The sequence below is a fragment of the Schistocerca gregaria genome, chromosome 3 (assembly GCF_023897955.1).
Source record: "Schistocerca gregaria isolate iqSchGreg1 chromosome 3, iqSchGreg1.2, whole genome shotgun sequence".
Classification (NCBI taxonomy): domain Eukaryota; kingdom Metazoa; phylum Arthropoda; class Insecta; order Orthoptera; family Acrididae; genus Schistocerca; species Schistocerca gregaria.
In genome coordinates, this window is record NC_064922.1 from 249,655,326 (window position 1) to 249,672,057 (window position 16,732).

A 16,732-nucleotide genomic window follows, 5' to 3' on the forward strand; every position below is an offset into this window, starting at 1 on the left:
GTGAAAGCACCCACGTGATTTACCAACTGACCTGCCTGCACTGTGATGCTTTCTATGTGGGAATGACCAGCAACAAACTGTCCATTCGCATGAATGGACACAGACAGACAGTGTTTGTTGGTAATGAGGATCACCCTGTGGCTAAACATGCCTTGATGCACGGCCAGCACATCTTGGCACAGTGTTACACCGTCCGAGTTATCTGGATACTTCCCACCAACACCAACCTATCCGAACTCCGGAGATGGGAACTCGCCCTTCAGTATATCCTCTCTTCTCGATATCCGCCAGGCCTCAACCTCCGCTAATTTCAAGTTGCCGCCGCTCATACCTCACCTGTCTTTCAACAACTTCTTTGCCTCTGTACTTCCGCCTCGAATGACATCTCTGCCCTTAACTCTTTGCCTTTAAATATGTCTGCTTGTGTCTGTGTATGTGCGGATGGATATGTGTGTGTGTGTGCGAGTGTACACCTGTCCTTTTTTTCCCCTAAGGGAAGTCTTTCCGCTCCCGGGATTGGAATGACTCCTTACCCTCTCCCTTAAAACCCACATCCTTTCATTTTTCCCTCTCCTTCCCTCTTTCCTGACGAAGCAACTGCCAGTTGCGAAAGCTTGTAATTCTGTGTGTGTGTTTGTGTGTTTTGTTCATGTGCCTGTCTGCCGGCGCTTTCCCGCTTGGTAAGTCTTGGAATCTTTGTTTTTAATATATTTTTCCCATGTGGAAGTTTCTTTCTGTTTTATTTATATAATGTAAATGAATAGATAAAAAATCTACTCACCAAGCGGCAGCAGAAGAGTTGAAGGGGAAGGAAGATGGATAAAGGAAAAGGACTGGAGAGCTTTAGGGAAAGGGTTACAGTTCAGAAAAGTCATCCAGAATGACGGGTTGGGGGAGACTTACCAGACGGTAAGTACATTTCTGTGTAACAAGGCATGTAACAAGTGGGCCAATGTGGCGGCCATTCTCGGCATTAATTTATGAGAGTACACCACTTCCTAGGAAGGCCAGAAGCTCCTTCATGGACAAGGGGTGAGACATGTACGTAACAGCACAGATGTGATCTGGCACAGGGCGAACCTCACCCTGTGAGACATTGAACCCAAATAAACAATAGAAGGTTTAAAAAACTGAGATTTCATGAGTTTACACTGTAAGGCTACGAACTGTATGACAAAAAACAAAGTGTGCAAATGTTTCAAGTGATCAGCCATGATGGTGAGGCAACAGTATCATCCCGGTAATTAATGCAACCTGTGACAGGCACAGCCAATTGCTCTAAAAATCATTGGAAAATAGCAGAGACACTAAGCATACCAAAAAGGAAGGCACAAATATTGATAGAGACCAAAAGTCATATTCAAAACCAGAACTCACTGAGACTCTCTGTTATCAGGGGCCTGCAGACAAATCAATTTTTGAAAAGTACTGGCCATCTGACATTTTGGCCAACAGTTCCTCCTGGCATGGGAAAGGATGTGTACCCACAATCGGCTGTGCATTAACTGTAGTACTGAAGTTTTTGTGATGGCTTCTGAACTACAGCTAGCCGTAACAGGTTGCAACCACCCCCAGAGACTGAAGTGTGTCCAGTTCTGCTTTCACTAGATCTTTCAGGGAAACAGGAATAAAATGCTCACAACAAAATCAGGCTGAGCTGTGAATTTCAAAGAAATACGAGCACACCCTATACCTTCGTAAAATAAGTCCAAAAACTCCTCACACAGTGTTTCCAATTGAGAATATGTCACCTAATTGGACACAAGGAGAACTACATCGCTTATAGAAAATCCAAATGACTGCAATGCATCCATCCTGAACAAGTTCACATCACCAGCATCACCAGCCACCAAAAATGTAATGGAACAAACCACTGGCATAACAGACAGATGCTGGGCCTGCATGTTTACCTCCGCTACTGCCACCTACTTATGCAAGCTTTCTGTCATCCTAGAGGGCACACCGTGTGTTACTATGCCATATTGCCTGATGCATCAGTTTGGTCAATTGCTGCCTGAGAAACTTCAAAAGATTATGCTTTTTGCATAACTTCTGCTAGTGTGCGGTTTTCACAGAGTAAATCCTTACCCTTCCTTGTCTAGAGTTAAACAGATAATTGCGTTGCACACCATAGAGTTGTTATGGGCACCAGTAACGAATTGACTCTTATGGCTAAGGTCGTGAAGTCCAGCTGCCCAGGCCCTATACGACTGGTTTGGTTTCTTATGGCATTGGTAGAACTGAACTTGTGTTGCTATTACATGCAATGGTAGTTGGACAATAAACTGCACATGTGATCAAAAGTAAGAGCTGCTGGTTCTTGTAAAGGGGCAACTCTGACACAGTAATTGATACATCTTAATAATAAGGATTTGCGCAAATTAAGTCTGTCAAACCAAAAGCCAAAAAATGATGCCCGAGTTTTTTTCGCCAGCATCCCAATCCTTGGTTGAATAATCATACAGAGGAAAAGTGGGTGGATAGACTGGCAGAACATTACTCTGTCTGTTAATGGAAGCCAACAAAATGGTTACTGCCAAAGTAAGCTGTTCAGTCAGGGCTGGTAGCACAGCGACCATAATGACTAAACTTGATGAAACCACACTTAAAGACTGCACAAGCAGAAACCATCCCATCCTCATTGCCAGTTGTGTCATAACCAAGTAATATATGAAACCAATTTAAGTAACACAAATATGGCTTGTTTCATAAACTCTGAACAACATCAGAAATAAACATCTTGTGATTCTACACGTAACAAGACAAAAGAATCATACAGAAAGTGCAACATAAGCAATACACAGAACAACTGATTTATCAGTACAAACCAAAAGAACATAGTGAGCACAAGTCAGCACTGCTGCAAGTGTATATAGGTGCAAATCAACAGCAGACAGCACACAGAGACTGTGCCGTGTCACACTTTCTACTGGTGGCCTCTAGTGGCTGGTGTGCACTGAACCAGTTGGCAGTTGATTTATCACACATGTGTGATGACACTACACTTGGACACTCACAACTCAGGCGCACTAGTACCAGGACACAACACATCCAATCTTTATGATGGTTAACAGAATCCTTGCTTTGTGCCCAGTGATTATCATTTTGCCTGTTTATATCATTTCAGTTACTTCTCTGTTGTTGGTTTCTAATTTTGTATTGGTACAGTATTCTCATTGTGATGGTTCTGCCTTTAGAGTCTTCATTCTGAAAAATTACCTTGCTTCCGTTCTTCAGTTCTCTCAACCACTAAATAAACTTTCTCTGTAGTATATAAAAGCCAGCTTTTCCTGTACAACTAGTGGAATTTGTTTGAATTAATGTGGCTGCAAGTTCATATATTTTTTTTTACTGAGTCATCAAGACAAATTTGTTAAAATACAAATATTTCAGCAAATTATCTGTATCAATCCAATCACTTCATGATAAGGCTTTTTTAAATTTTCTAATGAATTCGCCTTGATGAAATCATGGCTTGTCTTAAATTCATGAAACTGGCATGTGTTCATTCCATTATCCACAATAGAGGTTAAAAATGTGAAAAATAAAATTGTGGTAACTTGTTCCTGTAACTGTTGTTTTTTGACTGCAAGTGAACTGATTTCAACATAACAGTGAAAACCCCCTTTTACACTTTTCAGCACCCTGACCCAAGAAAGTGTAAAACACTGGAAAGTGTAAAATACAGGAAAGTATAGGAAACACAACAATCAGAAATGAATAAATCACTCTTACTGTCATTCTCATTGTATTGTTAAAAATATGAGATTAAAACCATTTAAATTTGGCTATTTAAAAAATCTGAAATAATTAATTATTTTTGTTTCTATCTAACAGCAGTTAGCTCTGTTTGTTTCTCCCCAGTATAAAAAGCATCAGATCTATTATCATCACCTGATGCTCTGCCAATGTAGTGCCTCAAAATGCTAATACTTCCGTAGCTTCTCTAATGCTTGACACAACTGGTTCTTGGTCATCATCATCATCATCATCATCATCATCATCATCATCATCATCTTTACCAGTCACATCTCTCTTCCCTTCTTCAAAATGTTTGGTATTGATGCTATCAACTGTATCACCTCTGAAGCAATGACTCAAACGTAGATGATTTGCCTGTCACAGAAAAATCTTGGACTGTGGTGGTTCCTGAATGTTTTCTGTGAACTTAAATCCTGCTTTCATGAAACAATCAGAAATAGTTCAAAGGAGTCAAATTTGTCTGTACTGTGGCTACATAATACATATCATCCAAAAGTGATATGGTCATAGATTTTGGGTGCATACCATTATTGTGTTAAATACAGCCTTCTGGACAAGAATTTTTCTATATTTCTATTTAAATGAATGAATGATTTCCAGATCTAACAGTTGGAACTCAGTCATACAATTAAGAGGCAGGGACACTTAACTTATTATTCATGAGCTACAGTTGTTAGGATGTGCTGAGACATCTGTCAAGTAGCAGCATTATATTCCTGTTTTTGGTTCTATTTTAGCATTTAGTTGATGTGAAGATAGAATTGGCCGTCCATGCATTGCTGTTGGGATCATAATTAGTGGCCATAGTTCTCACATTTTTGTAACACCTTTCCTTCTGAAATTTAACTGTTATCAGAGGAACTAATTTTTCAGACCAGACAGCGTTGACCATAAGTAAAATGGTTGTCGTCTGCTTACTCGGTTTCCCACCGTGGCATTTCTCACCATTGAAACTCTAGATCTTACTTGATAATGTGTTGTAAAAGGGACCAGTTTCATCAACATTAAAGCTATTTTGCAGTTCTTTTTTTCCATTGGTTCACAGTTCCAGTATTAACACTTACACTTTCACCACACAGTTTGTTGTAAACAATTTTAAAATGGGCTTTTAAATTGATCTAGCTAGCCTTTCGATGCTGTGAAGTTGGCAATACCCATTTTTGCAGTAAACTGAAGTACCTCTTCTCACAATATGTTGGTATCAAGTGGAACTCTCAATGCTCTTACACTAACAAATCCCTCAACAATGAGTTTATCCAAATGATCATATGCTGATGGCTGAATGCATGCACATTTTTTTGTCATGGAACCAGACTGTCTCACAGTGGCTTTGATGTTGGGCTGATTTCTCACAATCATGTTCAGGGTGGAAGCGAAAATTCCTAGGTCCTTTGCTAATGAAGTTCATGATCTGATACATTTCTTTTCTAATTTTTTCACTTGTAGGCAATGGTTCAAGCTACTACAGAACGCAATTTTTACACTACTGTTTGTTTGCTTACTATTACCAATATGGTACTATCTTTTTGGGACGACTGTTAGAATTACAGCTTCGTTTTTGCATTTAGAAAAGCAGTCACTATATGGAAAAGATAGAATATAAATTTTACTGGCTACTATTAGTGAAACTTAATGTATTTGCATATTTTGTTTCAGAATTCATAATTAAATGTGTGGTAATCATTTTTATTTTTAGTGACAAGAAGATTTCTTGTCTAGTTCTTTTTGTGACACATTGGTATGATTTGGACATTTCCTGTCAACTGGCTTCTGTTTTCAGTTATGACAACTTAAACAATTTGACTGTAATGACTCTGGCAGAAACCTTCATTCTGTTTATTGCCTTGTGATACAACAGCTTTAATTTAATTTCATAGTCATTTATACAAATAAACACTAATCTTGAAGACAACCATGTCTGTAATGAATCGTCGTTACTTACGCATGAAATACGTTAATCTGTACTGGGTGTGCAGACTTAGTTTGGTATGAACTGATGTTAGATGTAAACATTCATCCTCAAGATGCTTTGTAACATGAGGACTGTTTCTACCCTCTTTCTCATACGGGACATCCCAGAGCCGAGTGGCCTCCTTGTTGGCAACAAGCTGTAGATTTTATGCCTATTGTTCTCTGTTTAAGAAGACTGTCAAATTGTAGTGTTTTAACCAGTAATGTGTTGCAAGTTTTATTTACTGTAATTTTATAATTATTGTCAATAATAAGTCTCACTTTGAAACATGAATATCTTTTTAATGTGGTTTCACAAAAGATTTCTGCTTCTGTGTTTTATTTTCACCACTGGACGTGATTGGAACAAAGGAAAAAATGCACTGTTGTTTTTGTTAGCACTTAGCCACTGTTCTTGTGTTAATCACAAAGGCAGTGGCTGAGTAATGACACACGCAAACATGCATGCAGGTTTCACTCTTCTTTCCGATCATGTCCAGTGGTTTAAATAAAACAAAGACACAAAAGTCTTTCATGGAACCACATTAGAAAGATATTCATGTTTTATGTGAGATTTATTATTGATAATCATTATAGAAGTATGGCAAATAAAACTTGTAACACACTATTCATTAAAACACTAAAGTTGACAGTCTTTGTAAACAGAGAACAATAGGCACAAAATGTAAAGCTTTTTTGTGGCAAGGAGGTCACTTGATTCAGTGATGTCCTAGGTGAGAAAGAGGGTAGAAATTGTCATCATGTTAAAGAACATCTCGAGTAGGAATGTTTACTCCTGACATCAGTTCGTACCAACCTAAGATTGCATGCCTAGTATGAATTAGCGTAACTCACGTGGAGGTAACAGTGATTTGTGAAAGCCTATTATAAAGGCCACTGTCTTCAAAAATGTATTTATTTGTATAAATGACTGTGAAATTAAATTAAAGCTGTTGTCTCACAGCGGAATGAGCAGAAGGAAGGTTCGTACTAGAATCACTGTCATCAGATAGTGATTATTATTAAGGCAGTGACTCAGCATACTTTCCCACCCTTCCAAAACCATGAACCTGTTATGCAGGTGGCCATTGCCCCAGCTCGCTGATAATGAAAATCTTACTTACTGTGCTAATGCTACATTACATGATCAATAACTTTGCACATTCTGCATTTTTTGCTTTGTTCCAAGGCTGACTTTGAGCAAGAATATGATGCAGTTTTTGCAGAAATCTTTATGAAAATTAGTGTTAACAGTTGTGATAGTGTGAAAGAAAACTTAAAATGTAGGATATGTTCTGACATGGAGTCATTAATGATGGGAAAGCATTCTGTGCAGAGAACAGAACTTCTGTTGGGTCCGACAAGAATGAATGTGAAAATCAAGAAAAGGTAAAATGCAGGAATGTAAAAATGGGATTTTACTGTATTTATTTTCAAGCTCTCTATGTTGTTCTTGTAGTCCAATGACTAATTTATCAGTATGTCTTTATTTATATTACAAATTAGTCATAATGTTGATGTTCTTTTTCTATACTTGACCAACCCCTTCGTCAACATATTTTTGCAGATGAATAGCAAAACTTTTATTTTTATTTGCTTTTTTTTAATTTTCTCATAGTTTGCTGGAACTTCTGACATCATTTTATTTTGCTTAGAAGTAAGTGGGTCTCTGATTCCCATTTTTGTGTTGGCTAACACTTCCTGCAATTTTTTAATATGATTCTTTTGATCCTCAAAATGATTTTCACCATTCAGGGAATTAGTTTCAGCTGCAAATTTCTGTTCCTGACTGTTAGCTTCAATTGACTTCAGAATTCTAAGTAACATATTGTCATTGACCAATCTATTATTCAGTGGTGTGCAGTGACCATGCAGATAGTCAAAGCACTGAATGTTATAATTATACTGTTAATTATCATTGTATTAGCACTGAATATTATAATTATACTATTAATTATTAGTAATTAATTAATTTTTAATATTTGTATTATAAGTTTAGCAGCTCTTGATCTGTAAAAAAAAAAAAAAAAAAATTCTGATACTTTGACCTTCTGGGGAAAGTTTCTGAAATCTAGACCTCTCAAAACATTTTAGAGGTGTCTATACAACATTTGTGTTACATTGCTTGAATCACAGCAGAAGGTCGGTCACATCACATGGGGGGAGGGGGGGGGGGGGGGGGGGGGGGAAGAAGGTTCAAATGGCTCTGAGCACTATGGGACTTAACTTATGAGGTCATCAGTCCCCTAGAACTTAGAACTGCTTAAACCTAACTAACCTGAGGACAACATACACATCCATGCCCGAGGCAGGATTCGAACCTGCGACCATAGCGCTCGCGTGGATCCAGACTCTAGCGCCTAGAACCGCTCGGCCACTCCGGCCGGCTGTCATATCAAATCTCAAAATCTGTAGTGATGATATTTTTCTCCCATCAGAGGTACAGTACAGCATACCAGTACGTACCATCACAAATCAAGCACTAAGTAAGTAAACAGTAGTAAATCAAGAGCTAGTCTTCCCTTGACAACACTCAAAACTGGTAATCTTTTAAATTAAAATAATAAATATTGAAGACTGAAATCAGAACTGTTGATAATTTAAATTGAAAGAATAGATACTGCAATAATTAGACCTGTTATCAGTTTATATTACTGTGAGCAATCTTTAATACAAAACTTGTTTCTGGCTTTAAACCTACCCCTGACACTTCGACAGATCATCTCTGCAAGAAAAAACAACTGAAATTCCATTCTTTGGCTTTAGCAGGCAAGCTTCAATGAAAATAATTCCAAGGTGAGAGGGGTCTCTCTTCTCCAGTAGAATTTTGAGAATAGCTTTTGATTATCTTCGATGCTGAAAATTTCTTTTCTACCGAAGACATAATCACAAAAATTTGTATACAGTAATGGCACTAACATATTACACTGCTGGAAATATTTGTTTAGCATTGAATTGGTGCTCAGTAGTTCTGCGAGTTCACTCATTGCTGTATTTATAAACTATTTTTCCATTAAATAATGTTGAAGAACTTTCCATGTGCATTTTATAGAGTTTGGAAGCAGCTTTTGGGAAACTGGTTAGAATATTGCTCGCAGTTTTCATGTAATGATAAATTTAAAATTTTCTGTTTGGAATAATCTTGAAATTTTAAATCCAGATCGGTATCAGAGTTATCAAACATTTCATTATAGAGGCAATTATAGTTGATATTTTTCCTCTTTGAAGGTTTTCGTACCTGAGACAAGATTTCTTGGAAAACTTATTCACAATAGTCATGTAGCATGGCAGTGGAGTGGCAAGTGTCTTGGATTCTCTGTTCACAATGCAAAATATCTCTTGCTTGGGTCTAAAGGACCTCGGTGAAGGTAGATATTTTTCTTGAATGTCTCCAAGAGAGAAACAAGTTTCAAGTCTTATAAAATTGCCAACAAGCCATTAATGGGGGTTCTGAAATATTGTAATTTCTTCTCTATGTTTTAGCATGACACTAAACACATCACAAACTTTAGTTCTGTTTCTGGACACAGTGTTTACCAGTCTTTATGAGGAATTCCATCATGTTGGACAGGCAAATGGAAGACAACATTGCAAAAATGTAATTCATTTAAGAGCTTATGGGGGAGGGGGAGAAAAAGCTGTAAGTCCATTAAGTGAACTAAAAGGCATTTTACCCTCTGGTATTAGTCTGGTATTTTGAGACAAAAGGAGGTTCATTACATGGGCACAGTGGTGAAAAAGTGGGCCTTGTGACCTCAGGGTGTGTGACTGATTAATGCTTCTACCCGAATCAGATTCCCACCATAGTTACTGCACTGTCAAATGTTTGTGCAGTCAGTTTTTCAGTACATCTGATTTTGATAAGAAATGATAGATAAGTTCTGCAGTAACTAGGCATGTTTGTCACTATTTGTATGACAGAACCCCAAGAATTATTATTTTATCACTCTTTCATATACATAACACTGTGCAATAGAAAGCTGTGCATTATTTTTCACATCTGAAGTTTTACCAGCCATGATGGCTACAAAACAACATCCACAATTTCCCACTTCATAGCTGATAAAATAGTTGAATTCAGCTTGTATTACATCATTTTAGAATTCAATTAGAAATTCCTTTAAACACAGTGGAGGTTTACTATGTGTTCCACTAAAAGAGGATAATAGTCTGCTGTGTACTTCACTTCGGCAGTTTCACATGATTTGCTCCAACAGAATTTTAGGATGTCCTGTTCCACTTGACTGTGTAGAGATTTTCTTTTTTAAGGTGTTCATCAACTGCTGTTTGTATTTTATCTTCCTCGAAAGTGGCTCTAGTAACAGATGATCATAGACAGTCAGAAGAGCATTTGTGCTTAGTTATTGACTTCTCTAGATTTCCCAAATGTATGTACTCAGTTTTGGTGCAACTAATATTTCTTTCCTTTCCAAACAACAGACAATACCAGCAAAACAACACACTTCGGTTACTGCTACCAGCTAACCAGTCACATCTGGTATACATTTCACACTGTTGAACCAAGTCCGATAGTACTGGTGTTGGCCATACATTTTTAATTATTTCCTTTTTTCCTTAGAATTGTATATTATATTACAAGATACTTTCAGACAGCTTCACATAGTTTTGTACACACTTGCCAAATCCATAAACTGAGCAAAGCAATATGGTACTATTGTTGATACACTTTGTCTCTGTGTTATATGCCCATCCAAAGCAAGCATAGGCTGTGGCAGAAAAGCACACACATTGGCTGTGGCAGAAAAGCACACACATTGCCTGTGACAAAGAGGTGCAAGTGCAACTTTCTAGTTGCTCAGCTAAGATACATGGATATTGCTTTGGCTCACAATGGTGTATAAATGAACTTAATAGTTCTGTGTGTTAATAAAAAGTAACAATTTTATCTAGATGTTGTTGAATAACCTTGTGATTATAATTATATTATAGTGTTACAACTGTTGTTACTGAAGCAGTGCTTCAGTTGCTTCCCCTCAATGCACACCACTACTATTACTAGTAGTTGGAGTAATAATCAACATTACTGGTTCCCCAACATTACACTAATGTTTGAAAGTCCTGATTCCTCACTCAATTCTACAGTCTTTATATTGTCTGTAGGTACTTCTTCCCTGTCAAGTTCATCAGCTGCATTTCAATCTTCCTAACAATAGTCATTTTCAAATTGGTAATGTGTAACTGTGTTCCAGTTTATCACATAAAATTTACAGTTAACTGTTTATTAAAATATGCTTTTACTCAATGTTAGCTACACTTAAATAATGAGCCACTATTTGAGTGCTGCAACTCTTACTGAATATTTGAAGTAGGCTTTCTTGTAATCATCACTTTAAGGCCAGTGGCATTTGTTGAGCACAAATAATCTTCTGTACCAACGGATTTGAATTGTCTATTGGTCCACAGAACTGAACAATAATAGTTCTTGATGAATTTAATATAAGCCATAGTTATTTATATTTGCCTGTGATTGAAGTTCACACAACTGGCCTGTGATTTTGGCAGTGTTATGTAAATTCTTTGGTGAAAATTGCACCTTTTTTGCTACACTGCCACAACATTGTGTGGCTGATGTACAGAGAGCATATACCATCTTCCACATAAGAATATAGCTCTAATACCATTCTTCTTGCACTGTGAGTAACTTTTATACCTTTAAACTATTTTCTGTGCCACATTTATAGATACTGTGGATAATTAAGTTAATTATAAGCACTGCATGTCACAACCTGCTGCAGGTGCCTTCTCTGGATGTGGATAAAGTTACACTTGTTGGTAAGTCCATATCTTCCATTTGCACACATTTTGTGGTTACTGAAGGTCTTGTCAGTCAGCTCAGATAACTGGCCTCATCTTCCAGTTATGGAGGTAGGTCATCATTTTGTATGGCTGCAACAGCAACAGCTGTGAGCATCCACCCTGTGTCCATAGCTAATTATTCCTAGCTAAAGTGCAGTACCGAGTTCATTTTGCAGGATCATAACAATTTTCTGTGCACTCTCAAACATTCTGTTGTATAAAATGAAAATGCTCCTTAGAAAAACAAAGCATGCAATGAAAATGACGCCAAGCTGTTACATTACTAACAACTATTCTCCACAGCTGTCTCTCATAACTGATACCTTAGGTAGGAAAGTGATATGAATGATGAATAGAAAAGAATGTGTGACCTAACTCATTATGTAATTGGTTGTTGTTGGAATCTATAAGCAACTATCGGTCAACCACTTTGTTATTGTGATCCAGCTATAACTTCACTCATGATGCCTCATAATTTTCTGTTGATCTGCAGTCCGTTTGTAAAACATACAGGATTCTCTAATTTAGAGTGTGATGAAGGGCCTAAACCAGAGACTTTATCAGTTCTCTGATGCTCTTAGCTGCAGTTACCTTAGCCCTTGATGCAGACTAGAGATTTGTATGGTCAGCTGTGCACTTTCTGGTGGAAACAGGCACAAAAAAGACAGAAAATACTTCATCCACTATGTGTTTCAATGGTTACACTATCATCATGATTGTCATGAGGAAAGAGAGTTATACGCAACTCTTCATAGTGGCAAGCATCAGCAGGATCTGTGGCGGCCAAGAGTTAAGCTGTGACTTGCACTGCTTATAGTTAACTTAATTAACCACAATGTCTATAGATGTATTGTATAAAATACTTTAAAGATATAAAACAATATAAGGAAAAGATAAGTTGCTACTTACCATAAAGATACACATTAAGTTGCAGACAGGCACAATTAAAAGACACTTACAAACAAGCTTCTAGCCACAGCCATCATCAGTAAAAGAAAGAGAAACACACACGTTCATTCACACAAGCAAGCACACCTTACACACACAACCGTCATCTCTGGCTGCTCGGAACAGAATTCTTTTAAGTGCGCCTGTCTGCAACTAAGCATGTCATCTTTATGGTAAGTAGCAATCTACCTTTTCTTTATATTGTTGATATTCCAACCTGGAGAGTCCAGTGTTTAATGATATGAAAGTTACTTGCAGTGCAAGATGACCAGTATTTGTGCTGCATTCTGTTATGGAAAATGTAGTATTCTCACTGTATATCAGTTACACAATGTTGTGGTTGTATAGCAAAAAAATTTACGTAACACATTCATAGCAAACAGAAGATGGATTAGAACACTTACATACATTTCCTGTTTTATTGCGGTTCAGAGGCAGTGAGGATTGTGAATTATATATTTAACAACAGCAGGAACTAGAATGAGATTTTCACTCTGCAGCGGAGTGTGCACTGATATGAAACTTCCTGGCACATTAAAACTGTCTGCTGGACTGAGACTCTAACTCAGGACCTTTGCCTTTTGCAGGCAAGTGCTCTACCATCTGAGCTACCCAAGCACGACTCACGACCCATCCTCACAGCTTCAGTTCTGCCAGTACCTCATCTCCTACTTTCCAAACTTCACAGAAGCTTTTCCTTTCTTCCAGGAGTGCTAGTTCTGTGTGGTTTGCAGAAGAGCTTCTGTGAAGTTTGGAAGGGAGGAGACGAGGTACTGGCAGAATTGAAGCTGTGAGGACGGGTCATGAATTGTGCTTGGGTAGTTCAGATGGTAGAGTACTTGTCTGCAAAAGGCAAAGTTCCTGAGTTCGAGTCATGGTCAGGCACACAGTTTTAATGTGCCAGGAAGTTTCACAAGCAGGAACTGATGAAACTACTTCTAAATGTCACACAATTTCTCTCTGTTACAAAATTTGGCCTGAAAGGAAAGATTAAAAGAATTCGGAGATACTTTGTGTAGAATCACCAATGACTGGTAGATAGAAATTTTAAAGGTGAATCCATGGAGAAAAGATAAAATATTTCTTATGAACAGTTCTCATCTAAATGACTCTATCAATACTGCTACTGAATGTTGCAAGAGGTGTGGCCCACTTCACACACCACTGTCAGCCCCATTGGCTACGATACTCATAGTTTGCAGTTTCAAAGGGCTCCTATTCTGTGTCTCTGTCAATCTCCAAGGATGTAGCAATATTATTCTAGCTAGCGAGTGTAATGTTGGCAAGAAATGTATTTACATGTTTTCATATTATCAGTTCTCTAGTTGATGTAGCTTTTTATACTTACTGGTTAATTAATAATTGCTTCCAATTTTGTTGAGCAACAGTGCATTGTTGAATTGTATACAAGAAACTTGAGGAAAAAAGTCATTTTCTTCTGTCTCTCTGTAGATGATTACTTTTTAACAAACTTAAAGACAGTTGATGAAGTAACAGAAGAGAGAATGGAACATCTCTTAAGGATTGCCAAGTGGCCAAACACTCTAAGAACTAGTGTTGGAACTTGGCCGTGTTTCAATGTAATTGATGAGCCAACAGATGGTGATGGGGAAGGTGCAATGCCCTGCATTGCCTGTGAACACAGTAGTGCCACAGCCCGTGTTCAAATGTATGGCCAGCCATATGACAGAACAACTCTTGAGGGCTGTCCTCCAGACCCCAAGTTGGCATCACAGAAGGTAAGGAGATACGGTGTAAAACTTCTATGTTACAGCCTTGGTGCCCATTGGTGCTTCGTATGCAGTGGAGTGCAGGATTAGCCAAATATGCTTATGTCATTATCAGTGCCTTTAAAAATATGCAGCATCCTGCGCATTTAGTCCAGAAACAGATTTCCTGTATTATCTGTTCTAACACCAACAAACCTGTCACCACTGTGAACCAGTCACTCATCAGCACTCCTATTATGATCCAGTTCCATTGCTGAAGCTGCAGCTACGTGTTATAGTGCCCTGAGATGAGAGGTGTTGTACCCAAAATCCCTCTCATCATCAACCAAAGTACTACATTATCCACCAAACATACACAATATCTTAATCCACCCCAATGCTTTCTCTGCTCCTAGTAATTCATTTCACTGTGGCCGACCCAGGCACAGACCTAAAGTATACCATACACCAGTTCCCGACACAATCAGCATTTCCTGTCTAAGTAAAGGCAGGGCTTCATGTATAGTAACCACATTGTATGCAAACTGTGCTGCAATTACTGTGCATCATTCTGTATGAAGAGAACTAATCAGCTACCTACTCACTTTAATAGGCACTGCAAAACTGTGGCTAATGGCAAAATTGACAGTTCAGTTGCTTAAAATGCTGTACAACACAACACCAGTGACTTAAGGGGACCACACCTTGGTTCAGGTCGAAAAAAATCAATTTTCAGTTTTCATCATATTTCAATAGTTTAAATAGATCAAGGTTTTATTTAAGTACTATGAAAAGGATTTTGCTGAAAAAAATTTTCAAGCATTTAAAGAGCATTTTCCTATCACGTGTGTTTATGTGCCATGCCCACTTTTCTGTCACCCACTTTTCTGCATATATTTTAGATCTTTATACCCCCTACATTGCACATTAGGGATTTTTTTGTTTTTACTCCCAAGTGTGTTGGCGATCCTTGGAATGCAACAGTTGGTACCCTTTTGTTTCTGCTGTTTGTAAGCAACACGCTTTCAAACATGTGGTTAGTTTTGTTCAAGTGTGATTGCGAGTAGTTGTTATACTTACGTTTGCAGTGCTTATTTACGTGTGTTTTGGCATGTTTATTGAAGATGACAAAACGTAAAGGCAATTTCAAGAAATGACCATTTAGAGGAAACGAGTTTAGAAAGCTTTCTGTACAAGAGATTATTCGCCTGGCAACAATGTTTCTATTGTAATTCTTCAACAAGTGCATCATCAAAGAAGCTCTCACCATTTCAAGAGAGTTACAACAAATTTACTGTAAGTGACAAGGGGTGCAGTAACATTATTATAAATTTGAGAATATTATCAGATGTAATTTCTAAATTTGTAGTACAATGTAGACAGTGGTGAGTCACAGTGTGTGAAAATTTGTGAGTGCCAGTTGGAGAAAAGGCCTAGCAATTGCATTGGATTGGATTTAATTAGCTGCAAATGCTCAACTGTGATTTCATTTATGAGTTCTTCAAAACCTGATGCAAGTGACCCTTATGAAATCAATACTAGATCAGTTTATGCCTTACGATCCATTGGCAAGGTCATGGCTGCAGGGAAAACATTTTGTTCAGTGATGAACTTACATCAACCACCAAATAAATTTCAAAAACTGACTGCAATATTAGAGAAAGCTGTACATGAGGTCAATGAGGAAAGCATGAAACTTGCTGCTAGGGAAGCAATAGAAGAAAATTATAGATTTTCAGATATTGCAGTTGCACTTTATGGAAGTTGGCAGAAAAGAGGACATACTTCTCTGAATGAATGGAGTAGTGACTGCCACTAGTGTAGACACTCGTAAAGTGTTGGATTAGGAGATATCATTATCATCATCATCATCATCATCATCATTTAAGACTGATTATGCCTTTCAGCGTTCAGTCTGGAGCATAGCCCCCTTATAAAATTCCTCCATGATCCCTATTCAGTGCTAACATTTGTGCCTCTTCTATAATATCTAAATATGGCAAATGTTGTAAAGTCAATGAACATAAAGAACACAACTGTGTGGCTAATTTTAGAGGAACAAGTGATGGTGTGGAAGTTCATGGAGTACAACAAATATTTCATTGCTCCGTAGAAACAAGAGGCATATGATACACCAAATATTTGGGCGATGGTGACAGTAAGGCATACGACAATGTGGTGGACTCTTAAGCCATATGGAGATGCCATTATTAGCAAAATAGAATGTGTAGGCCATGTTCAAAAACATTTGGGCCATATTCTTCCATAAGTCTTCCACTGATGATAAGCCATGTCATGGATTGTGTCCATCAGGAGAAAATTCGTGGTGCAAATACAATAGGGCTCAGGCAACTGGAGAATCTTATCCTCACCAGCATTCTCTTCCTGCTGCTGTTATTACAGCAATTAAACCTATTTTCAGAGACTTGGCTCATCCTGACCTAAGGAAATGTCTGCATGGGCAGACACAGAATGCAAATGAATGTTTCAACAGCATAATTTGGAACCGCCTTCCTAAAACTGTATTTGTGGGGGTGCATACAATG

The 16,732-nt window shown here is 37.9% G+C and overlaps 1 protein-coding gene across 1 annotated transcript in view; it reads left to right on the plus strand.

The window, feature by feature from the left end:
• Positions 1-16,732, plus strand: part of LOC126353806 (uncharacterized) — a 155,212-nt gene that overhangs the window by 119,617 nt on the left and 18,863 nt on the right. Inside the window, exon 8 of the mRNA XM_050002903.1 lies at positions 13,930-14,216. Coding sequence (XP_049858860.1) covers positions 13,930-14,216 — 287 coding nt within the window. The remainder of the gene's footprint in view (positions 1-13,929; positions 14,217-16,732) is intronic.